This window comes from Hoplias malabaricus, chromosome 15, assembly GCF_029633855.1.
Source record: "Hoplias malabaricus isolate fHopMal1 chromosome 15, fHopMal1.hap1, whole genome shotgun sequence".
Taxonomy (NCBI): domain Eukaryota; kingdom Metazoa; phylum Chordata; class Actinopteri; order Characiformes; family Erythrinidae; genus Hoplias; species Hoplias malabaricus.
In genome coordinates, this window is record NC_089814.1 from 24,272,056 (window position 1) to 24,298,690 (window position 26,635).

Sequence of the window (26,635 nt, forward strand, 5' to 3'; positions counted from 1 at the left end):
GAGTGAAGGGCGCATCAGAGAGAGAGAGAGCAAGAGACCGAGACCCAGAGAGAAAGAGAGAGACGGAACGGATACTCTGCACTCGAACTGGAAACTTATTTATTTATTCACCCTTATTTATTTATTTGTGTTTGTACTGCTTTAACCCCGTTTGCCCTTCGCGTGGACTCTGGGCATTAGTGAAGCCGGGCTCTATGAGAACTCGCGGAGGAACTGTATCTCACCTGTGAGGCTGAAGCGGAGGAATGAACCGTTTCTTTGAGATACTCCTGTTTGTGACTCTAACACACTTCGAGGCTGAAGGTGAGCGTTAAACAGTCCCTTCGTGGTCACTCTGTGTTGGGGCAGTGCTCTGAGTGAATGCGTGTGGTGAGTTGGGACTTTTATATGTGTCCAGCTTCTACAAGACCACTGCTATCATCATTCCTGCTATAACTGCAAACAAGGCCACAGTTAGAGACAGAAGTACAGACTAGTACACAAGTGACTACAGATTTAGAGAGAGGTACACTTCACAGAGTATCCAGTCTTGTTTTAGAAGCTTGTTGTTGTGTGTATGAATGTCTGTGCTCTTTACACGGTCTCAAAATTTCTTCAACGGTCCGAGTGGATGTGGGTTCCTACGCTGAAGTCCAGTGTGAGGGAGGTTCTGGCTACGGTTCTGAATAGTAATTTAGGCTTAGTTTGTTCAAAGCTCCAAGTGTCCCTGCCTCTCTGATGGGCTCTTGAGCGGAGTTAACGTTAGCTGTGGGTCTGTGTTGTGAATGTGGAGACCAGGTGAGGGAGAGCTGTAATTGAAATCACTTGAAATGAGTTTCAGAAATGTTTGAACTCTCAACGAACCTCGGTGGAGTACTGTTTTTGATCACTAAACCCTGTAGAGGGTTACAGTCCGTGTAGGTGTCGGCGTCACAGCCCTGACTGGGTTAGTGGGGGGAGGTGGTGGGTATTTTCTCGTGAGAAAAGCAGAGCGAGGTCAAAGGGAAATTCCCCTGTATAATCAACATTTCTGCGGAGTAATATGAAATCACGCAGGAGTTTACTGGTTAAGATTTAGACAAAGTGGTAAACAGTGTTTTGTTATGTAGGTTATGTCATGAAACCAACAGAAACATTCTGTCTGGTGCCTGGCCTGGGATTAAAAAAATGGCTTATAAGTTTAGAAAAATTGGTGAAATTCACTTTTAATACGTTTTATGGCATGATGCCACAAGTGTGTGTGAAGGGGGGGGGGCACGGCAGAGAGGGGTTAGTGTGTTTGTGTAAGGGGTGGGGGATTTGGGGGGGGGGGGTCTGTTGTTCTCGTGCTGCGGAACAATAGCTCGCGCCGCTGCTTTATGGCTCGTGCTGCTCTGATTTCTTTTTTGTCCGCGCTGCAGCTGCCGCACGCTGTTTCCCACGGAGCGCGTGCAGGGGGGAGGTGGAGGGGGAGGGAGGAGGGAAAAGGAGAAATAAAAGGGTCAGAGTAAAAGAAAGTAAGTATAAGAGAGAAAGGAGAGACTAAAGAAAGTGCAGAAAAGGATAATGAGAGAAAGTTTGAGAATAGGTAAATGAGAGAGAGGGGGGAATCTGAATGGAGGGTAGACAGACTGAACTCTGAAAGCAATAATAGAAACAAGCTTCTGGCAGGAACCGAAAGTGCCAGTCATGCAAGTGAATTTATGACCTGAAAGACAACAGGGCCATCATATGAGACAGAGAGGAAACTGAGAGTTGTGACAGAAGGCAGAGAAATAAATGTGGATAGAGGAAGGAGAGGGTTAAAATTAAAGAAAAATCTGCTGCAGAGCTCCTTTACACTGACTGAAAAGGTTCCAGTGTGTTTGGATGCTCAGGTCTCAAGGGGGGAGCCAGCCCAAATTCAGCTTTATGGTCAAGACAACAGCTTGTCCACAGACACCAGGCTTACACACAGGCTGAATGAAATGAAAACTTGAAGCTCAATCTGACGTTCCTGCAGCTGAAACCTCAGCTGAAAACCTCAGCTCTGCAACTTCACCTGGTTTCTATTCGTGCTGTTGTTCCGTATCTTCAGACTAGAGCAGCCTCTAATGCACTCCTCTGGCCTGTAACAGGACAATCTAATCAATCACTGATCAAACCAGATCAGATCAGACCAGCCTGGACCAGCTAAAACATGCTAATTTGCATAATGCTAAGCAGCCCCCAATCGGCTCCCATTCATTGTTAACTATACTAGCATTTTTTGGTGTCTGCTCTTTTAAGGTCCAGCTCGGAAGAGAAGAGCAATAGTCAGCTGTTGAATAGAAATGAAGGTACTCCCGCGTTTAGAGTTGAATAACTGGTAGTTAGAGGCTGAATAGTAAAGCCCCCTCTCCTCCAAACCCACCCCCACACCCTCACTCATCTATCAAAGACAGTCATTCACAGATCCACAAGCTGAAACAATGGCCTTATCTGCTCTAGAAAGCTCAGAAACAAAAGCGCACCATTACTCAGGGTGCACCAGGGGCTTTTCTACTAGTGTGTTTACATGTGTGTTTCCCGAAGTGCTTGAAAGGCTTACCATCGTTTTTTGATAAGCATGTGTTTGTGTGTAAATGACTTTCTAACATGAATGTGTGTGTATGTCTAGGTCTCAGATGCTCAGAGCCCTGTCAGAACGGAGGAACATGTGAGGCCACAGCCAATGGGCAGCCGACCTGCAGGTGAGTTCCCCTCATCGGACAACAACTTCACTAAACAACTCTTTATTGCTTTCAGAGATAATTAATACTTCACATGATGAAAATTAGAGCTAACGGCATCACATCACACACTGAGTGCTGTTTTAAGGTTGGTGTGTTATATCTCTTAATATTTCACTTTAGTTTTACCTGCTTATAAAGGTCCAATACCCATCTCTACCATTCCTCTCCCTCACTACCATTCCTCTCTCTCACTATCATTCCTCTACCTCGCTATCATTTCTCTACCTCGCTACCATTTCTCTACCTCGCTACCATTTCTCTACCTCGCTACTATTTCTCTACCTCGCTACTATTTCTCTACCTCGCTACCATTCCTCTCTCTCACTATCATTCCTCTACCTCGCTATCATTTCTCTACCTCGCTACCATTTCTCTACCTCGCTACTATTCCTCTACCTCGCTACCATTCCTCTCTCTCACTACCATTCCTCTACCTCGCTACCATTTCTCTCCCTCACTACTATTGCTCTAACTCGCTACCATTTTTCTACCTCACTACCACTCCTCTACCTCACTACCATTCCTCTGCCTCACTACTCTTCCTCTCCCTCGCTAACATGTCTCTAAGTTGCTACCATTCCTCTACCTCACTACCATTCCTCACCCTCGCTACCATTCCTGTCCATCACTGCCATTTCTCTACCTTGCTACCATTCCTCTTCCTCACTACAATTCCTCTCCATTGCTACCTTTCCTCTCCTAACCTACCATTACTCTACTTACCTTCTCTACCTTTCCTCTCCCTCGCTACCGTTCCTCTCCTTCTCTAACATTCCTCTCCCTCCCTACCATTCCTCTCCCTCACTACCATTCCTCTCCCTCGCCAACTCCATTCCAATGCCTGTATGTCTGTGTGTGTGTCCTTGTTTTATCATTTAGCCGTATCCAGCATGGGGTTTTCCAGTTTAAAAGAGGGTCCCCTCTTTGCAACCCGTGTGTGTGCGTGCACGCGCCCATAGACATTCTCCCAGAGGCACATCACACCCCCCTCTTGTGGTCCGTTACCCCGCCCCCCTCCCCCCAACACACTTTTCTGCAGCCTTTTCAGCCCATTCAGTCCGACAGCTGGCCTTCTCTCCCATTGTCCCAAACTCTCCCTCCCTCTCTGAGTCTCTCTCAAACACACACACACAAACACACAGAAGCTAGACACACTCCCTCACTTAGTGACCAGACACGCTCATGCACTCTTAAGTGTTTATCTCCCTTAAACACACACTCTTTCTCCTGTCTGCGCAGAAAAAGCAGACCCACTGAAAGATCCTAGATAAAACATAGTTAATTTTAAACATACACTAAAGTTAAAGCTGTTTTTGCCTTTTTCTGTCAAGTAAGTTTTTACTTTTTTAAATGTGATTCGTTTATCATGATAGTGGCAGTATGAACACATTGTCTGCGCATACACTGCAGGCTTCGGTATGGAATTAAATCCTGCACCCACACATACACTCATACAAAGTGGCCTCTAAACACAGTGTCCTCTAAAAGGTTTCTTTTCTCCTGCCAGTGTTTCACTTCTCATAACATCTATCACATCTTAATTCCCACCCCACACACACACACACACACACTCCTCTCCCTGTATCTCACTCTCACACACTCTGTTGCTCTTGTGAGTGTCTCCAATCTCATTACTCCCTCTGCCATCTGCCCTCGGAACAGGACACCATTCAGACGGAGTGTGTGTGTGTGTGTGGTGGGGGGAGCAGATTGGGAAGGGGGTGGGCGAGGGAGGACGGGGGTAAAGATTTGAAAGCAAACAAGTGTGAGAGACTGTTGGCTGCATCCCACATAACCCCCCCCCTCCAAACACCCACCCTCTCTCCACCTCCACCGTTCATCTCCCTCGCTCTCTCCATCACAAACCGCCTTTTTCTCAATCTATCTGTCACCCATATACCCATCCACCAGTCTTCCCAGTTTGTTTCTCTGGTCTGCTCTTGGCTGCTTTAAAGCAAAGAGGGTGTGAATGAACAAATCAGTTCTGAGAGATCCTTGCATTGATGTCATATGGGAATTGCCTAGTTTTGCCATAGAACACACACACACACACACACACACACACACACACACACACACTCAGAGGGACAGTGAATATCCTGTTTAATATTCTGTTTGCCAACAGGAAGTGTAAACATGTCTCAGATCCTTTTCTCCCCAAAATATCTTCTAAATTGAAGCCTTTCTTTCCTGTATGGGTGATTTAACACAAACAAGTGTGTGTGTATGTCTGTGTGTGTGTGTGTTTGTGTGTGTGTGTGTGTTTGCTGAACTGAGCAGAAACTAAAACACACACGGGCACTGGAGGCATGGGAAGAATGGGAATGATTCAGAACACGACCTCACTGAATCCGTTTATTGGAAGTCTCTGACACCCTCTTGCACCCCCTGCTGGCTTTTCGCTGCTCGAGGACCGTCTGCTTTCTGACATCGGAAAGGATGTAATGATGTGTGTATGAGATGAGACGAGGTGGCTGTGAGTTTGTCTCACTGTTCAAACCTATCTCCCGAGTGCATTCCATTGTCTCTTCATAATCTGTAATACTATAGGTCCTTAATATAAGGACCTTATTCTCTGGAACCCTTTTCCACTCCTCTCCCGGTTTCAGGTGAAGTTTAAATCATTGTACGCTCTGTCCACCCTGAAAACACTGGACACTGGAGCTATTTTCAGGTTTCATGTAGGTAGTGCAGTTACTGAAATGTCATCCCTCCTTAAAGTAATTTTAAACTGTTGGAGGGGGTTCCTAAACTCCGGTGTGCTTCTTTAAAAGATCTGAGCACTTGGTTAAACTCTAGTTATCATTCAATAACTAATATGAACATGGGTTTAGGCGTGTTACTGAGTGGTAGTTACGAGAGCCAGGAGTGGAAGTGTGCACCCAAAAACAGACCCCTGTAACCGGCCTTATCTTTGGAGTTGAGAGAGAGTGTGTGTATGTGTGCTGGGCGACTGTGTGTAAAACATCATCCCTGCATTTGTTGGTTGGACGTGTGTGGCATAGTTCCTCTTTGTTCTGGTCATTTTACTCAAAACAAAACAGTAAATAACCTTTCACAGCATCTCCACTGATATGATGACATAAAGTGAATGGGGGATATATATATTCAGGAGAGTATATGCATATATGATGCTAGATTATAATAAAAGACTTGAGTATCTCCAGATATTGGTTTCCACATGGACTGGTGTGTCAGTACCTGAATTTTCCCAATACGTTGGTCCTTTTTCCATAGATAACAGCTGATATTGCCGGGTGTGAACTACTGCAGCCTCAAGGGTCATGAACATTAGAGTCTTGACACAAATGACTAATATCAGCTTTTCTTGGATGACACTGACTGGCCTTTATAAAGTGAGCTCTGTGGGAACCTCACGAGCACATGAAAAGCGCACGGGCATGTTTTCTGTGGTTTCGGTTACTGAAAGATTACAGCACTTCTTCTTTCACGGGTCAAATTGACATTTAAATGTTAGAGACATAAGGTTGTACCCTGACTAAGAGTGAGCTGGTTGTTAACACGGAGTCAAACTCAATTATGCTACAAATGTAGGATATAAATATGTTGTTAGTTTCACTTTGTGTCATAGGATTATAAGATAGATCGTCTCGTTCTGAGTGAAAGGGGGTTGGTTTTATGGGTTTCTTTATTGTGCTGAACTGTAATGTGCCATCATATTTTTGAAGGTATGGTGCTAATAGCAGATTGTTGTGTTCAAAGAAGGAAGACAGAAGCGGTGAAATACTACAGTGTGGTAGTACTGTAAATATGCTTCATTTATTAAAGCTGGGATATTTTTTCTAATGTTGCTGGGAGCTTTTTCCTCTCTTGTTTTTTCAGCACGGTTTATATTTGGTGTGTGACTGTGCTTTGGTTTTTTCAACGTTTACATGTGACTTCTTTTTGATCAGATAGGGGCAGAATCTCGTGACTACAGCTTGGTAGCATGATTTTAAGAGGACAGTAAGTGAACATAACAGAATAAAAAGAATTGATATAATCGATGTAAACAAGATTATGTCGATTAGAAGTTCTAAATGTCGATTTCGATAAATTTTCAGTCAATTGCCCAGCCCTACCATGTGGCATGTTGCAGTCACTGGTATGGGACTACAGTGTAAATTCTGTGTTAGTGAGTGTGAGGAACAAGAGAGATGGGACACTCATGAGGAACCTGAGAGTTCAGGGTGTTAAATAGTTTACTGGGATTATTGCTATGGGAAGCACCACAGACGAGAGAGAGAAAATGAAAGTTTGTTGTTTGATTTGACACTCTGGGGCAGGAAGTGTGAGGTGTGAGAGTGCGCACACACACACACACACACACTCACACATACACACACAGCAGTCAGCAGCAGATGGCAGAGCAGCCCCCTGGAAGGCGACAGGCTACAGCCTGCAGTCACAAATGTGGTCACAGGTCACTGCAGCATCTGTTCAGATACTCAGACACACACACACACACACACACACACACACAGACCTGTTGCCACGGCAAGCTGCAGATGCCCTACTGCTGCTGCAGTGTTGCACAGACAAAGAGTGAATGACAGCATAAATGCTGGGAGTAAACACACACACACACACACACACACACACTGATCAATGCATTGGTTTCTTTGTTGTAATGGCTAATGAAAAATGTGTAGATGAACAGGGTATACAGATAAAAAAAAACAAAAAACAAAACCAAGCTTAATGACTTGGAGAAAGTGATGGGGTGAAAAACAGAGATGGGGGAGAGACTGAGAAAAAGAGAGTGAAAGGCGGATGTGAGTGAGAGAGGGATAGAGTGGGTGAAAAAAGAGACTGTAAAAGATAGAGAAAAGAGTGGGAGAGATGTAAAGTGGGAGTGATGGAACTTGAAGAAATGAGCAGAGAAAAAGAGGACAAAGAGGCTGAGAGAGAGAAGGGTGGCAGGGAAAGAGAGATGGATGGAAAGATGACAGGAGGAGTGTGCTCTCTCTGGGGATCAGCCCCAGTGACCTCACGCCACTCGCCATGGCAACAGGGTGAGGAGGAGGGGCTGCTGCACAACTGCCCTTATTAATGCCCACACCTGCTGCAGAAACACACACACACACACACACACACACCAGGCTGGGTTTAACTCTTTATTAATAGAGTCACAGATACAGCAAAAGTAATTTAACTTGACCAAATACTTTTCCACTTTCTTCTGCATAACAGAGTCTCAGGTTGTGTTGTGACAAAGTGTTTTTTGTAGTGACAGTGGTTTTCTGAAGTCCTCTTGAGCCTGTGTGTCTATAATTCACACAGTAGCATGAAGGGTTCAAATGCACTGCTATCTGAGGATGGAAGGTCCTCAATGGACTGAGACTCTTTAGAACAAAGACTCTTGCCCTGAGAACAAAAGAAGACAAAAGCTTGTAAATAAAAAAGTACAACTTTTATTGAAAAAATAACTGTGCAGCACTGGTATTTTCGGACCACATGGTTTACATCCTCACACACACTCGCAGACAAGTTCATTCTCTGTTCTGCTGTGCTCCTAATTTTGGCGGGAATCTCTTCAATGGCCCTGAGTGTCCTAGTGAGTGCATGTGAAAGGGTGAATAGGGGTTACTTTGTTGTCTAAATAATTGGATTACACACAGTGCAGTCATTCAGCAGTACATCAGAGAGAGAGAGAGAGAGAGATGTAAGAGGCAGACAGAGCAAGAAAATGTATCAGTATTATAGTAAATGCTGTATGTAATATTAGAGAAAAAAATACAGCCAATCCAAACAAGTACTGTAACAAATCTAGCCTGAAATAGCATTCATTCATTGTGTGGTGTGATGTTGCTACTGTGTAGTTTGTTGATAGTGTAATATTAAAAGCTCAAGTGAAGCACTTTAATAAAAGACATATGAAGTTTATTTTTAAGTGTGTGTACGTAAAGTTTACGTACTGCAAACTTTTAGAGTGTAAACCGTCATTATTCTCACAGAGTGTGCACTGTGTGCATTTATTGACTGAATCATGTGTTTGTGTGTCCACTCTCCGACAGGTGTCCTGCGGATTTTTCGGGCTCTCAGTGTCAGTTCCCGAACCCATGCAGTCCATCACCGTGCCGTAATGGAGGGGTGTGTCGACCACGTACACAGGGCAACGATGTGGAATTCACCTGCGAGTGTTTGTTGGGTTTCAGCGGCCCGCTGTGTCTGACCCCAGTGAATCATGCCTGCATGAGCTCGCCCTGTCGCAACGGAGGGTCCTGCTCCCTTGTCACACTCGCAACATTCAGCTGCCGCTGCCCACCGGGGTGGTCAGGTATACACGCAGACTGACATTCTCCTTGAATTACACTGACTTTGAACATTAAGCATGATATCAAAACGTAGGCCTAGCATTCATTTTTACCTACGTGTGTGTGTTTGTGTGTGTTGCGCAGGTAAGACATGTCAGCAGGCGGATCCATGTGCCTCGAACCCATGTGCAAATGGCGGTCAGTGTTCGGCATTCGAGTCTCACTTCATCTGCTCCTGCCCTCCAAACTTCCATGGGCAGACATGTCGTCAGGACGTTAACGAGTGTGCACTCACTACATCGCCCTGCCGTAATGGGGGGGTGTGTGTGAACGAGGTGGGCTCTTACCGCTGTCACTGTCCGGCCGAGTTCGCCGGGACACACTGTGAACGGCCCTTTCATCCCTGCCACCCCTCGCCCTGCACCAATGGGGGCACCTGCCTGCAGACCAGCGACACTACTTACTCCTGCACCTGTCTGCCAGGTGAGAGCTCAGTGACACAGCAGTGGGTTGGGATTCATCTATTATAATAAGTGAACAACTTGCCACATAAATTTTTCTAAATATATAGGTTAGATTATTTTTCAGATTAATTTAGATCTTGAATTAAATTTATTATTAGGTCTGAGATGAACACTCTCATGTACCATGTTCAGAAAAGGGAAGGGGAGGGAAAGAAAAAGAGTGTGTGTGGTGGAGGTGTGTGTGTGGGGGGGTGGGGGGGGGGGTTTAGATGGTTAGGTGGTTAGTTACAGAGAAATGAGAAGCATGTCACTCTGTGGAATGCAGTTCTTTTACACTTTTGGTTTATAATTAATCTCAATAAGTGATCCGATTACTGTTGTTAAACAAATCTTCCCAGACACACAGCCTTTTGATGTTTATTTTAAGGTCAGAAGGTGAATTTTACACACACACACACACACACACACACACACACACACACACACACACTTACAGTTCCAACTGTTTTACTCTCACAGGCTTATTCATTTACTCACACCCACACATTTTCTCTCTCTCTCTACCTCTCTCACTCTCAGGGTTCACCGGTCAGGACTGTGAGCACAATATTGATGACTGTGTTCAGCATGCATGTGAGAATGGAGGCAAGTGCATGGATGGAGTGAACACCTACAACTGCCACTGCGACAAACACTGGACAGGTGCAATATAACACAACACAACCTTTCACAACTCAACACAATACGATACTACGAGTGCCTTTGTGACAGCCTTCGTACTGAAGTATTGAACTCACACATACATGTTCTCACAAAGGCCAGTTAGTCTTACGCAATACTGAAAACAATTATGCAATGCTACAGAATGCTATACAACATACACACAACCCTCACTTGTACTGTGGTTTGTCCTACACACAATTCAATGCAACGACATACACACTACTGTGTACTAGTACTAGTAGTAACACACAATCTCTGACCACTTCGCTATAGGTCAGTACTGTACGGAGGATGTGGACGAGTGTGAGCTATCTCCGAATGCGTGTCAGAACGGGGGAACATGCCACAACACGGTGGGAGGGTTCCACTGCGTGTGTGTGAATGGCTGGACGGGAGACGACTGCAGCGAGAACATCGATGACTGCGCCAGCGCCGCATGCTACAAAGGGGCTACCTGCCACGATCGTGTTGCCTCCTTCTACTGCGAGTGTCCTCATGGACAAACTGGTGAGAGAGAGACAGTGAAATCTGTAAAAACAAATAGTATTTGTAAATTATGTATATTAAGGACTGGAAAATGTGGTGAAAGAATAAAAGGTAGATTAAACCACAGGGCTTTAATGACTGTAAATGTATGTCTGCTTTAACCTTTTTTTTAATTTTTCCTGCTCACTTTCAGGTCTCCTGTGTCACCTGGATGACGCTTGCATCAGTAACCCCTGTCAGAAAGGTTCAAATTGTGACACAAACCCCGTCAACGGAAAAGCCATCTGCACTTGCCCTCCAGGGTACACGGGCTCAGCCTGCAACCAGGACATAGACGAGTGCTCGCTCGGTAATCAGTCATACTACAGTTTTGCATTACAATGTTTACTCTGTCTGAGCATGACATTTCCAACTTTATCATATGGAATATACACCAACTTGAGCAAGTTCTGCGTTGAATTCCTTGTCCAAGTTTGTAGGTGTAATGTACATGTAGCATTTTGTCACTGTCCAAAGAAAGTAGTAAAAAAAATACCATTTATTTAGTGTTCCTGTAGAAAGAAGTAGTTTTGTGATTGGTTCAGGTTCTGAGACTGTTTCTGGTTTCAGGGGCCAATCCGTGCGAGCATGGTGGCAGATGTCTGAACACCAAAGGTTCGTTCCAGTGTAAGTGCCTTAAAGGCTACGAAGGGCCACGCTGTGAAATGGACGTCAACGAGTGCAAGTCAAACCCCTGCCAGAATGATGCCACCTGCCTGGACCAGATCGGCGGATTCCACTGTATCTGTATGCCAGGTGAGGCAAAGCAATGGGGCACTTGGGGTTTGGGGTTTGGAGAAAACCAGAGTAGTTTACCATGATCTAAACGGGGTTTGCGTTTTGTGTGTCTGTGTAGGTTATGAGGGTGAGTTCTGCCAGATCAACACTGATGACTGTGCATCCCAGCCTTGCCACAACAACGGCAAATGCATCGACAAGATCAACTCCTTCCACTGCGAGTGTCCAAAAGGTACTTACAAACCTAACCTACACAAGCTACACGCTCGTTATTCTACAACTCCTGCTAAATATCCGGTTTATGTGTGCATGGCTGACATCTAGGGACTTACTATTCCAACTAATTCTAATTTGAAAAACTACAGTTTTACACAGTTGGGGAAGAGAAGAATATGGAGGATCTGCTTGCACTGTGTTAATTAAATGTGAATGTGGTCTGCGTTTTATTTGTCAGGATTCTCTGGGAGTCTGTGTCAGGTGGATGTTGATGAGTGCGCAAGCACACCGTGTCAGAACGGAGCCAAGTGCACGGACGGCCCAAATAAATACACCTGCGAGTGCAGGGAGGGTGAGTAATAATTCCTTCCACATATTGTTTTGGAGTCATTTTACAATTTAACTCAAGGTTGCCCACACACACACACACACACACACACACACACAACTAAACATACACAAGGCACAGACCTTCAGCTGTGTTCCACTGTTTTAAAAACCTTTTCCTTTTCCTAGTGTTTTAATTAGACTGTACCAAAAATACACTGCTGAGCATTTTCCTTTTCCTCTCTCTCTCTCTGTCTCTCGCTCTCTCTCTCTCCATCTCTCCCTCTCGCCCTCTATCCATGCCCTCCTCAACCCCCAAATCCCTGCAGGTTTTACAGGCTCTCTGTGTGAGATCGATATAAACGAGTGCGCTTCCAACCCTTGCCATTATGGAGTGTGCAAGGACGGCCTGGCCTCCTTCACCTGTGCGTGTCGTCCCGGTTACGCCGGCCGCCTCTGTGAGATCAACATTAACGAGTGTTTGAGTCAGCCGTGCCGCAACGGAGGAACCTGCCTGGACCGAGAAAACTCCTACACCTGCTCCTGCCCTAAAGGAACCACAGGTGAGCAGCCTTTTAGCTCAAGCAGAAGCCCAAGTTCTCAGGGGTCACATTCCCTCGTATAGTGTCTTAGAGTTGAGCCATGTTCAAGGCATGGTGCAAACTAGCAAACACCAACAGGGGTGTGTGTATATGGTAAAAGCCTGAGAAAGCAAGTCTTTTGAGGGTGTTTGATTATGCCGAGCGCCCTCTTGTGGATTGTGTATGTGCATTTTAGTCACAACATGAACACTAACGATATGCAGTACGTTTTTATAAACTTTTTTGTGCACACTAAACACTGCTGTGTCTGCAGGTCGAAACTGTGAGATCAATGTGGACGACTGTAAGAGTAAACCATGCGACTTCGGCAAGTGCATCGACAAAATCAACGGCTACGAGTGCCTTTGTGAGTCTGGATACACAGGTAAGAAAACACAGCTTTAATACGTGTGTGTGTGTGTGTGTGGGTGTGGGTGTGTGAGTGTGTGTGTTTGCGTGTAACAGGTGGTGAGCGAGGTGCACTGCTTTGGTGTCTGATGACAGATAAGAGGACAGAGAAGCCTTTTTCTAACACTCACACACATATGCACACTCACACTCTCTCAGGTGTGCTGATGTCTTTCTAAACATGTTCCTCTCCCAAGACAAAGGATAAGAATGAACCACATGTGTGTGTGTGTGTGTGTGTGTGTGTGTGAGAGAGAGAGAGAGAGAGAGAGAGAGAGAGAGAGAGAGAGAGAGAGAGAACAAGGGAGAGAGCGTTGGATAAAGGGCCATTGTTGTAACGGAGGCAGGCAGTTAGGTGACCCTGTTTGTGGAGGAGGGTATGTGTGTGTTGGGAGTTGGGGGGTAATTGTTGTTCGGCCGTGTGTGAAATATGGCCCTCTCCTTTGTGTTTGTGAAACCGGCCCTCTGTGGGCCCCCTCTGCCCCCACTGAAGAGTGTGAGAGAAAGAGAGAGAGAGAAAGAAAAAACAGAAAGGAAGGGTGAGGGATGCAGTGCTCTTTGTCATTCACAAAGTTTAGGGCCCCTCCTTCCCCAGCTGTTCAACATCCTTAAAGGACACACACACACACACACACACATCAGAATAATACTTATACAGTGCAAAAGTTTAAGCACATGAGAAATTCTGTTATATGCCATTACTAACACGTGTAATATAGTGTGTTCTCCCTGTGTTTATAAATGAGTGAAAGCCTAAAGTGACCAAACTGAACTGACTGATTAGCTCTGGTTACGTAGTATCTGCAATTTTCCGTTTTTATTTTTAACCTGTGAAGTTTACATGTGGATAGGTCACATGCCAGGACTCCCCCCATCATTGTAGCATGTTTCATGTTATTTGAAATATGCTTATTTCTCTTTGTCTCTCAGGTGCTACATGTAACATTAACATTGATGACTGTGCACTGAACCCATGCCGTAACGGGGGAACATGCGTGGATGGAGTGAACTCCTTCACTTGCCTCTGTCCTGATGGCTTCCATGACACCACTTGTCTCTCACAGAGAAAAGAGTGCTCCAGCAACCCGTGTATCCATGGGAACTGCCAGGACCAGGTCAACAGGTGCGTCTCAGACACTATAAAAAATGCTCGCAGGTGCTCACCATATCACCAATAGTTTTTGTCAATTAGGACATGCTCTCATCATTCTTTGACTTCATGTCCTCTTCTCTCTCTCTCTTTCACTCTGTCTCTCTCTGCAGTTATTTGTGTGTGTGTGAGCCGGGCTGGACCGGCCGTAACTGCGACCTGAATGTGAACGAGTGTTTGTCCAACCCGTGTGTGAATGGAGGAACCTGCAGGGACATGACCAACGGCTACATCTGCAGTTGCAGAGCAGGATTCAGCGGTCAGTCTGTGTGTGTGTGTGTGTGTGTGTGTGTGTGTGTGTGCGTGTGCGCGTGTGGTGGGTCCCCACAATGTAAATCATTACATTTTGAATACATGTTTTAAGGTTAGATTAGTAATAATTATAGTGAACTTAATGGTAAAAGGACATCATAAGAATGAAGGTCTATGTAATCATCACAATTCACAGACACAAGGTGGTGTGAGTATGTGTTTTTTCTAATGATTTTGTACTAAAAATAGAAAATAAAAAGGGAAATATTAGGTTTTATTCTAGCAGTGTTTATATATAATATAATGTATACTGCATTCTTTTCTAATGTGTGTGTGTGTGTGTTTTTTATTCTGTACGCTGTAGGTCCTAATTGCCAGACGAACATCAATGAGTGTGCTTCAAATCCCTGTCTGAACCAGGGCACTTGCATTGATGATGTTGCAGGATACAAGTGCAACTGTTTACTGCCTTACACAGGTACACACACACACACAATCTCACTCTCTCTCTCTCTCTGTCTCTTTCTCACACGCACACACACACACACACACACACACACACACACACACACACACACACATTAGAAAAGAATGCACACACACACACACTTATCAATCTTCATCCTGCCAAGCCTGGCATTGTTGGCCTTTGTGTGTTTGTGTGTGTGAAACTGTGTCAGACTAGAAACTCAGATAGCTCTATTTCCTGTTTGCCTACTTCCTATTTCCTGTTGGAAGGAAAAAAAACATACAATCGTGGGAAGTGCGGGATGGCGTCTCACTGCATCTTGTCGTTGTGGAACTGATAAGGATATGGTATAGAAAGCTGCAAAATAAGGGCAAGAAATATTTGAACCTGGTGACCTGCGTGTGTGTGTGTGTGTGTGCACTTCATAACATGTTCAGGATTTCCTTACTTAATCCTGTTTGTTTGTTTGTATGTGTCTCCAGGAGAGCTGTGTGAGAGTGTGTTAGCACCCTGCTCTGCTCGTCCCTGTAAGAACGGAGGTGTGTGTCGCGAATCTGAAGATTATCAAAGCTTCTCCTGTGCATGCCCAGCTGGCTGGCAAGGTAAATGTGTGTGTGTGTGTGTGTGTGTGTGAGTGCGCGCGCGCGCGCGCGTGTGTATGGATGTGTAGTACTGTACGTACAGTAGAGACCCACCCCGGCCCTAATCAGGGTGAAACACTCAAAGAAGACTAATGAATGTAGTGGAGATTGTATTGTGAAATGTATTAAACGGAATGATCCCTCTCCACAGGTCAGACGTGTGAGGTGGACATTAACGAGTGCGTGAAGTCTCCGTGCCTTAATGGCGGAGTGTGTGTGAACACAGTCGGTGGATTCCAGTGCCACTGTAACCCCGGATTCACCGGAGATCTGTGTGAAACCGACATTGACGACTGCACTCCGAGTAAGAGACAGATATCACAGGCAATGTCCAGGATATTTCTATTGATCGCTGTTTTTATCACTTTGGTTATCACTAAAACCAGTCTCACACTCTCTCAGATCCCTGTAGCAACGGTGGGGTGTGTGTGGACCGCGTGAACGGCTTTACGTGTGTTTGCGTGGCTGGGTTCCGGGGCGAGCGTTGTGCAGAAGACATTGATGAGTGTGTGAGCGCCCCCTGTCGTAATGGAGGGAACTGCACCGACTGTGTGAACAGCTACACCTGCAGCTGCCCACCTGGGTTCAATGGCATCAACTGTGAGATCAACATACCAGACTGTACTGAGAGGTAGGAGCTATACCCATACAGTCTCTCTCTCTCTCTCTCCCTCTCCTTTTCCACTTTATCAGAAATACCTGGTGCTGTAGCTAATCATTGGTTCTGTGGTCGGATAATTTTATTCCTCGTTCCACTTTAACCTGTCTGTGTTCTTCCCTCTAGCTCTTGCTTTAATGGAGGAACATGTGTCGACGGGATAAACTCCTTCTCATGTGTGTGTTTGCCGGGCTTTACTGGGAGTTACTGCCAGCACGATGTGAACGAGTGTGACTCACAGCCATGTCTTAATGGAGGAACCTGCCAGGATGGCTTTGGCACCTACAAGTGCACCTGTCCCCATGGTTATAGCGGGAATAACTGCCAGGTACACACACATATTGGCTTCAGAGCCTCGTGTATTAATTTGTGGGACATTTGGGAGTTATGGATGCATTGGATGAGAGTGTTTTTGGGGGAAAACACTAAAGAATCAGTGTGGGATGGAATGTTTCCATTGTGTTTGAATATGAAATGTGACTGTGTGTGTGTGTGTGTGTGTGTGTGTGTTGCACCTGTTTTCAGAGCCTGGTGCGGTGGTGTGATTCCTCTCCCTGTAAGAATGGAGGCACCTGTTGGCAGCAAGGCTCCTCCTTCACCTGCCAGTGCGCCAGTGGCTGGACCGGTCTCTACTGTGACGTGCCCAGTGTTAGCTGTGAGGTTGCAGCTCAGCAGCAAGGTAACACACAACTTTGGAACCGTCTTCTTTGCAGAAATTATTATTAATGCAATCATTTTTCAATCAACCGTTCACTCGCTCCATGCCCCGCCGTTCCTCCCTTGCTCACTTGAATCATAAAGATTTATATTGTTCTGTGATTATTTTATGCATTTACACTCTCTACTCTGTCCTTCCTCAGGTGTGTCAGTGGCTGCTCTGTGCCGTAACGGTGGTCAGTGTGTGGACGTGGGCAGCACACACCTGTGCAGGTGTCAGGCTGGTTACACGGGCAGTTACTGTCAAGAGCAAGTGGACGAGTGTGTCCCAAACCCGTGCCACAATGGGGCCACCTGCACAGATTACCTTGGAGGGTACACCTGTGAGGTATGTAAACACACACACACACACAGACACTGCTATAATATATACTCCATTACTCTTGAGTGTGCCTCATCAGTATTGCTCCGGTTGCTCCTCTGTTTGGCAGTGTGTTGCGGGGTATCACGGCGTGAACTGCAGCAAGGAGATAAATGAGTGTGTGTCTCAGCCCTGTCAGAACGGTGGCACCTGCATTGACCTTGTCAACAGCTACAAGTGCTCCTGTCCTCGAGGAACACAAGGTGAGATTACACCCACAAAGACACACATACACACATAGACAAACAAACCCACATGGTCATAAAGGGATAACTAATTAGAGGTCATCGTGATTATAAATTGGGGACTGCAAGTTCGACTTCCTGTGATGCATCCATAGCTAGAAACCCCTATATAACTAGTTTAGACATTTAATCTCTCGCTCTCTCTCTCTCTCTCTCTCTCTCTCTCTCTCTCTCTCTCTCTCTCTCTCTCTCTCTCACTCTCACTCTGCAGGTGTTCACTGTGAGATAGACGTGGACGATTGCTCTCCAGACTCTGACCCAGTAAGTGGTGAGCCGCGGTGTTTTAACGGTGGCCGCTGTGTGGACCGTGTTGGAGGTTACGGCTGTGTGTGCCCACCGGGTTATGTAGGAGAGAGGTGTGAGGGTGATGTTAATGAGTGCCTGTCTGACCCCTGTGACCCCAATGGATCATACAACTGTGTTCAGCTCGTTAACAGCTACCGCTGTGAATGCCGTACAGGATATACAGGTACATACACACACACGCACACACACATGCATACAGCTTTGATGTGTTCTTGATAAATGTTGAACTTTAGCGTTAAAGACTGCATTGTGTGTGTTTGTGTGCAGGTCAGCGCTGTGACACGGTGTTTGACGGCTGTAAGGACAAACCCTGCAAGAATGGAGGGACCTGCGCTGTCGCCAGTAACACCAAACATGGATACATCTGCAAGTGCCCACCTGTGAGTGTGACTCCATACCCAAACACACACTCACAACAAATACACACTCACATCTCTTCTTTGTTCCTGACCCGTCTCTCTCTCTGTCTCTTCATATCCTGCAGGGTTTCTCTGGCTCGTCCTGTGAGTATAACTCTCACTCCTGTGGCACTCTGCGCTGCCGTAACGGCGCCACGTGTGTGTCTGGTCATCTGAGCCCTCGCTGCCTGTGTCCTCCGGGCTTCAGTGGACATGAGTGTCAGACTCGCCTCGAATCTCCCTGCCTCTCCAGTCCCTGCTACAACGGAGGAACATGTCAGCCGCTCACCGATGCTCCTTTCTTCCGCTGCCTGTGTCCTTCCAATTTTAACGGCCTGCTCTGCCACATCTTGGACTACTCCTTCAGTGGAGGACAGGGCAGAGACATCGCCCCACCGCCTGAAGTGGAGATACTCTGTGAGGTAGGGCTACATAATAAACACACATGTTAAGGATAAGAGTTAGTGTTTGTTTGTATTTGGTACTAATACCTTCACCTTGTTGTCCTAAGGTGGCGCAGTGTGAGGGCCGGGGCGGTAACGCGATCTGTGACTCTCAGTGTAATAACCACGCTTGTGGCTGGGACGGCGGAGACTGCTCTCTGAACTTTGACGACCCTTGGCAGAACTGTAGTGCCGCCCTTCAGTGCTGGAGGTACTTCAATGACGGCAAGTGTGATGAGCAGTGTGCCAATGCAGGCTGCCTCTACGACGGCTTTGACTGCCAGAGACTGGAGGGACAGTGCAAGTGAGTGCGCACAAACACAGTCTTGTCTTCATGGTTTAAGGGGACATTACATATTCCACTCAATTTGTGGACATTTACCCTTCACTTAATCATAACTACTACAACTACTAACCTAAACCCTAACCTTAACACACCTGCACCTTATGTAGGCCGGGTGATATTGCTATTAACAGTCAAGAACAAATAAGAAATGTGACACCCCTGCCAAAAATAAGCCGCTTGGCTTTCTTAATTTTAATATTTTTAAATATTATAACATAAATAAATTTATATTACTGTGTATATGGCAATTAAATTATTAATTTATGATCTCCACAAAGTGATGCATATGTAGACCACTCTCTCTCTCTCTCTCTCTCTCTCTCTCTCTCTCTCTCTCTCTATCAATCACACACACCTTGGCAAACACACCAACACAAACCCCTGAATAGCTGGACATACAGCTGTTTAATCTGGCCAAAGATCATATCACTGTATTTTAGCAATGTCAAAAATGTTTTGCTTTTGTTTATACCGTTTCACAAGTGAACAGTGATCCTGTCCAGTAATCTACAGGCTCACATCGCCACCTAGTGTTCTGAAGTAGCCATTGTACAAATTTCAGGCTTTTGCTGTCAGTACTGCACAGTGGCGTTTAGGTCATTGTTGTTTTATTATGGCACTGACTAATTGTCTCTCTCTGTCTCTCTGCAGTCCCCTATATGATCAGTACTGTAAGGATCACTACTCTGATGGTCACTGCGATCAGGGCTGTAACAATGTGGAGTGTGAGTGGGATGGTTTAGACTGCGCTGAGGATGTCCCTCAGAAGCTGGCCGTGGGCAGTTTGGTGCTGGTGGTCCATCTCTCCCCAACAGAGCTACGTAACCGCTCGTCCTCCTTCCTTAGAGAGTTGAGCGGACTCCTCCACACTAACGTGGTCTTTCGCAGAGATGCTAACGGAGAGCCACTGATCTTCCCTTACTACGGCAACGAGCACGAGCTCAGTAAACACAAACGCTCAGCTCACGACTGGAGTGACCCGGCCCAGCTGCTGCAGAGAGCCAGGAGGAGCCTCACTGCTTTCGTACATGCTCGGCTCCGACGGGAACTTGACCAAATGGAGATTAAAGGGTGAGCCGCACTGTGCTCCACCAGTAGGGGGCAGGAATGAAAGCAGAGACAAAATAATGTGTTGTTTAGTGTGAGGTTTATTTTATATATATACAAACAGTACTCTAAAAGTTTTAGGCACCAGAGATTATGAGATTTAAAAAGCTATTTATTTGAGCAGTAGGTGTTTATTTGATAAAAACTAACAAACAAACAACAAATAACGCCCAACATCAGAATTAAACCAAATAACATTATTCTAGTAAGTGTGATATTCTGTGTGTGAATGTGTTGTTCAAACTCACTCACACCTACTACTTTATAGGAAAAAAGATCTTATATTTCTTGTTTGTTTTATATTATTATTTATTTGTATTTAGTGTGATTATATATAAGCACCACACTTATTGAGAAGGTATTAGTTTAAATATATATAATTATCTTAGGTGCCTAAGACACACACTGTTGTGTGTGTGTGTGTGTGTGTGGAGTAAATGTGTGTTTCTCTGCATTGTGTTTATGTTGTGTAACATAAAATTGTGTTTGTGTGTTGCAGCTCCATTGTGTATCTGGAGATTGATAACCGTCAGTGTTTCCAGCAGTCAGATGAATGTTTCCAGAGTGCCACAGATGTGGCGGCATTCCTTGGTGCGCTGGCGTCCAGCGGGAATCTCAACGTTCCCTACATCATAGAGGCAGTTACCAGTGAGTACACACATACACACGCACTCTTAAAAATGTTCTGGGAAAACCTGTACACTTTTTAATACACTGTAAATATGTATTTATTACTCATGAATTTGTTTTTTTAATATAGCACAGGCATTGATAATACATATCAACAAGTGGGCCCACCTGCTTATAACTACATAACGTAGATATTTGTTTATTATCAACAGTAATAACAACTTTAATAAGGAGAGGAACTAATGGTTTACAGACTATAAGCACATCATCATGAGCACACACTTACTTTCTCTTGCCTTGTGTGTAGGTGAGAACGAGACTCCGCCTCGGGGTGAGATGTACCCCATGTTTCTGGCGCTGCTGGTGCTGGCCGTGCTGGTGGTGGTTGCCGCTGGTGTGGTGTTGTCACGGAAAAGGAAGCGAGAGCACGGGCAGCTGTGGTTCCCTGAGGGCTTTAAAGTGACTGAGGCCAAAAAGAAACGCAGAGAGCCGGTGGGAGAGGACTCTGTCGGACTCAAGTGAGTGTGTGTGTGTGTGTGTGTGTGTGTGTGTGTGTGTGTGTGTGTGTGTGTGGCACACGTGTTCGAGATATAAAACCTATCTGTACTCTGCTGTCTGAACTCCGGACGACTTTAAACAATGCCTCTGGAGACATTATTAATGATTACGTATTGATTATTGACGATTGATTTTTGCTCCCTTAAGGCCTCTGAAGAACTCAGACAGCTCCCTGATGGATGAACAGCTGAGCGAATGGGCAGAGGAAGAGCATGGCAAACGCTTTAGGGTAAGAGTGAGGGTGTGTGAGTGTGCTGCTTGCTGTAAAACCTGTATACGTAAGTGTAGTACATAAGTGTTTATGATATGTTTTGTGTGTGTACATGTGCAGTTTGAGGAGCAGTCAATGCTGGATATCGGAGGGCAGTTAGATCCTCGCCAATGGACTCAGCAGCACCTGGACGCAGCCGACCTCCGTCTGAACACAATGGCTCCAACTCCTCCTCAGGGCGACATAGACACTGACTGTATGGATGTGAATGTCCGTGGACCTGGTCAGTCAGTTTTCTGATATTCTTTGTTTGTTTACTTACTTATAAATATATCAGCAAATTAATCTCTGTCTTTCTCTCTCTCTCTCAGATGGCCTCACTCCTCTGATGATTGCCTCCTGCAGTGGTGGCGGTTTGGAGACAGCCAACGGTGAGGATGAGGATGATGATCCTTCAGCTGCTGTTATCACAGACTTCATCTGCCACGGAGCGAATCTTCACAATCAGACGGACAGGACTGGTGAGACAGCGCTGCACCTGGCTGCACGATACGCTCGCTCAGACGCAGCCAAGCGCCTGCTGGAGTCCAGCGCAGACGCCAATGTCCAGGACAACATGGGCCGAACCCCACTACACGCTGCTGTGGCTGCGGATGCTCAGGGAGTCTTCCAGGTACATGCAAACACAAACACACACACGCACATTCACACCAAATGGCTAGGTCTGCACACACACACACAACAACACTGAGGCTTAGGAAGACTTTACCTGGAAGGAAGTGGAACTGTGATTAAATCCTTTAAACTCTTTCTCCAGATTCTGATCCGTAACCGTGCAACTGATCTGGACGCCCGAATGAATGACGGAACGACCCCACTGATCCTGGCCACACGTTTGGCTGTTGAGTGTATGGTGGAGGAGCTCATCAACTGCCACGCTGACGTCAACGCCGTTGACGACTCAGGTAAAATATATATAGTGATTAGGGGCACTGAGCGCGCACACACACACACTCACTCACTCAGATATAGCCACCTCTGTGTTTTGAGAGGTTTGGTGCCTTTCTCAAAGACAATTCAGTCATGGATATTGAGGGAGAACGAAGCACAGTTCATTCACATGCCTTTTCTATAGGCTAATCTGGGACCTGGTCCTTGAAAGCATTTTTTTCCAAGTGAACTGAGTAAAGGATAAACATTACAGAGTGCTGATTGGCCAGTGAGACTTGTCTACACGCAGTAATGCACAGTCTAGCCACTTCAGTAAGCTTCAGTAGCAATCACATTATTTTATAAGAATGGAAAACTGTCTGGACTGGGCAGGTTCCATGCAGTGCAAAAGTGCCAAAAGTGTGTTTAGACTGTGAAGCATATTTTACAAAAAAAAACCTTTATAATATAATCACAATTAAACATTTTGTAACAAAACACACACCATGTTTCATTTCAAGATTCATATTCATAGACTGCTGAATGTGCCACATATGTCTACCTCACACATCTGGGATGTTCTTAAACAAATGATTAATTTCTCTCTCTTGCTCTCTTCTAGGCAAGTCTGCTCTCCACTGGGCTGCTGCTGTCAACAATGTGGACGCTACTGTGGTTCTTCTGAAGAACGGTGCCAACAAGGACCTGCAGAATAACAAGGTGTGTTTGGTGTGTATGTGTGTGCGCATGCAATTGTATGTGTCTGAAATTGGGCCGTTTGTGCACCCTTTACTTAAGATATTGTAAACCTGTTACACTAATATTGTTTGCATTTGTGTGTCCAGGAGGAGACCCCTCTGTTCCTGGCAGCTCGGGAGGGCAGCTATGAGACTGCAAAAATACTCCTGGATCACCTGGCCAACCGTGACATCACGGATCACCTGGACCAGCTGCCCCGAGACATCGCTCATGAGCGAATGCACCATGACATCGTCCGGCTGCTGGAGGAATATAACCTGGTCCGGAGTCCACCACTTCCCCTGTCCCCGCCGATCTGCTCACCCGAGGCCTTCCTGGGTATCAAAACGAGTCCTGGCAACGGCAACAACGCCACGACTGCAGCCAAGAAACAGCGCAAACCAGGCGGAAAGGGCGTCGGAGGGAAGGAGATGAAGATGAAGAAGAAAAAGAATGCAGAAGGGAAGAGCGGAGGGTTGATAGATGTTCTGTCTCCAGTGGAATCGCTGGAGTCTCCGCACGGCTACCTCGCAGACGTATCTTCTCCGCCCATGATGACATCACCCTTCCAGCAGTCTCCACCCATCGCCCATCACCTGCAGGGGCTGGATTCTCAAATGGGAGCTCACATGAGCATAGGTAAACCGTTTGACTCTGGCCCTCCTCGATTGTCCCACCTCCCGATGGCCAACAGTGGAGGCGGGGCCCAAGCAGGGCAATGCGACTGGCTGCAACGAGTTCAGCAGCAGCAACAGCAATCAGGATTCGCCGCTGTTATTTCCACTATGCACCAGGGCTCCAACATGCCACAAGTGATGGGCTATCCCACAATGCAAAGCAGCCATCTGGGTACACCCTCTCACCTGCTCTCTGGACACGCCCATCACAACCACCCAGGCCTCCAGCACCAGACCTCCAGCTCCGCCCTCACCCAGCACTTCCTGGGAGACCTGAGTGGCCTGGAGCTTCAGTCCAACACAGGACACGCCCCCATCCAGACCATTCTCCCTCAGGAGACCCAGCGTATGGTTCCGCCCATTTCCAGCACACAGTTCCTCACTCCGCCCTCTCAGCACAGCTACTCCACCCCTATGGACAACACGCCCAATCACCAGCCGCAAGTGCCAGACCACCCCTTCCTGACCCCGTCCCCTGGCTCTCCTGACCAGTGGTCTAGCTCCTCCCCACATTCCAACCTTTCTGATTGGTCAGAGGGCATCTCGAGCCCGCCCACCAGCATGCATATGACCCACATCCCTGAGGCCTTCAAATAAGCACAGAGAAAGAAAAGACTGACCACAGATGTTTCTTCAAAGACTTTAAACCAGCACCGGAAACTTTTCTTTTATTTATTTATGTGCATCATTTTTTTTGAACTACAGATATAATAAAATGTTTTTTTTTTAAATTATGCATTTTTTATTTTATTTTATATATAAACTGCCCAGAAAAATAACTGTCCCCTCTGCAAATATTATAAAACTGCCTTTTATATTGCTTTTATGTTTTTTATACATATGTTTTTTATGGAGACGGTTCAGTATTATTAGAAGTTGAAAATCAAAAATGTTAATATTGTTAACTGTTATAATGTTAAATGTTAAAAGCAAAAATGTTAGCTTGCTCTAAACACCTGTAGACAGTCTTAATGTGAGTTCAATGCAAGTCATGGATGTTTACCCGACATGGACTGGACACTGCTGCATTGTTGACTGATTTTGGAAGCTTTGCAGATTGTAGATTCTGAAGATGTGGAGCGTTCTCAGTTCTTGTTGCCACACAGAATGTGTACAAGTCGTCTTAAGATGTTTTGTGTCTTCATTGGGGTTCGTTTTGAACAGAGGATATCTTTCTTGCTGCTCCTGCATTCAGGTGCATTGGGGAGATTTCATGGAGATTTCAAGTATGTAGCTTCATGATCACTGTTATTTATTTGATTTGGTTTTTGATTAGAAATGCCTTAGCCTTGTACAACCATCATTAAACTCCTCTGAGTTTTACAGTGCTGAACCCCACACATTGGTCTGTGTTTTGTTAGTTTAAAAAATGTAATATATTATAAATAACTGGTAATAGCATTTTGTTTATATTTTGTAATATATTTTTCAATATATTTCTCTATAATCCATGTAGGTTTTTAGCCTTTTAATGTCCATCTTCCTTTTATAAACTATAGCCGGTAGGTGCCAACCCAATTCTTGAAATCCGTGAGTGTCCGCTGACAGTGGTGGACAGTTTGAAACTGGTCAAATAAATGAACCTGTGCTTGAGTTTGAAAATGGTTGTATAAGGCTAGAAATGCCTGTTAAGCTAGAATATGTACCTGTAGAGAGGTGTGTATGTGTGTGTTTGTCTGTGTGTGTGAGACGGAGAATGTACACAGTGGAGTATGTGTGTGTTGCACTGTGATGACATCGTCGGCGCTCAGAAACAGTGAGCACTCGGTGTCAGATCTGTTAGGTTTTATAAACACTGATTAAATGTTTTTTTTCTGATAAAAGAATAAAGAAATATGCCTTTGTTGATTGTGGAGCAAGAAAAAAAATATTTTTTCTGACAATTTGTAAAATATTTCTGAAACAATAAAGAAACATTGACATTTCCTTTGATATGATTTTGCTGTGTTTACTGTCATTGGTTCTGTCATTTCTTCCGTTTTAAATTTTAATAAACAGTAATGTGGATAGGGGCAGCACAGTGGTGTAGCAGGTAGTGTCACAGTCACACAGCTCCAGGGACCTGGAGGTTGTGGGTTTAAGTCCCGCTTCGGGTGACCGTCTGTGAGGAGCTTGGTGTGTTCTCCCTGTGTCCGCGTGGGTTTCCTCCCACTGTCCAAAAACACACGTTGGTAGGTGGATTGGCGATTCAAAATGTGTGTTTGTTGCCCTGTGAAGGCTTGGCATCCACTCCACTCCTGTATTCCAGCCTTGCACCCAATGATTCTGGGTTGGCTCCGGACCCTCCGTGACCCAGAATTGGATATGCGGTTACAGATAAGAAATGAATGAATGAGTAATGTGGATATTTTGAAGAACTAACTAGGCCTGATGGAAACTTGCCAGCACAATTAACTTTTCTCCTTGTGTAGTGCTAACAAATTTTGGAGAATCACCTTTATGTCTCCTGAGCCATTACAGAGCAATTTGCGAGCAATAAAATTTTCCTCTGGGCACATTTTGTGTTCTTGTGGCCATTAATAGTGCTTACTAGAACTGGGAAGCAGTCAATAAATGTATATGCTATAATAATGTATAATGGCCCATATGGGGGGATTGAGAATTGTAAATGTAGAGGAAAACAGTGGAAGAAAGAGTGCACATAAAATGAATCCAACAGGCTGAAAATGAAGACACAGAATCGGTGCTTAAGGAAAACAGTGGACAAAAGTTAATCACTGAAGATATGGACACTCCCTTCAATGGTCAACACAGAGAGACCCCATTTAAAAAAAAACTTAATGAATCAGTATCTATCATGGTAGGACCCAGCTGATGACTGGTGATTGCTATGGTAAATTCTCACTGT

At 45.4% G+C, this 26,635-nt stretch overlaps 1 protein-coding gene across 1 annotated transcript; it reads left to right on the forward strand.

Moving 5' to 3' along the window:
• notch1a (notch receptor 1a) lies at positions 1–25,712 on the forward strand. The gene is made up of 35 exons (XM_066645593.1): positions 1–303; positions 2,597–2,669; positions 8,729–8,991; positions 9,113–9,451; positions 10,012–10,134; positions 10,429–10,662; positions 10,835–10,990; positions 11,251–11,436; positions 11,537–11,650; positions 11,873–11,986; positions 12,291–12,524; positions 12,817–12,927; positions 13,881–14,073; positions 14,214–14,359; positions 14,717–14,830; positions 15,304–15,423; positions 15,614–15,766; positions 15,865–16,093; positions 16,247–16,448; positions 16,646–16,799; positions 16,981–17,165; positions 17,269–17,401; positions 17,655–17,912; positions 18,017–18,129; positions 18,234–18,569; positions 18,659–18,894; positions 19,588–20,007; positions 20,543–20,691; positions 20,981–21,191; positions 21,379–21,460; positions 21,563–21,725; positions 21,814–22,115; positions 22,260–22,407; positions 22,995–23,092; positions 23,218–25,712. Exons 1-35 carry the CDS (start codon positions 246–248, stop codon positions 24,382–24,384), a joined length of 7,317 nt encoding a protein of 2,438 aa, XP_066501690.1. The 5' UTR covers positions 1–245; the 3' UTR covers positions 24,385–25,712.
• Positions 25,713–26,635: the final 923 nt, after the last annotated feature.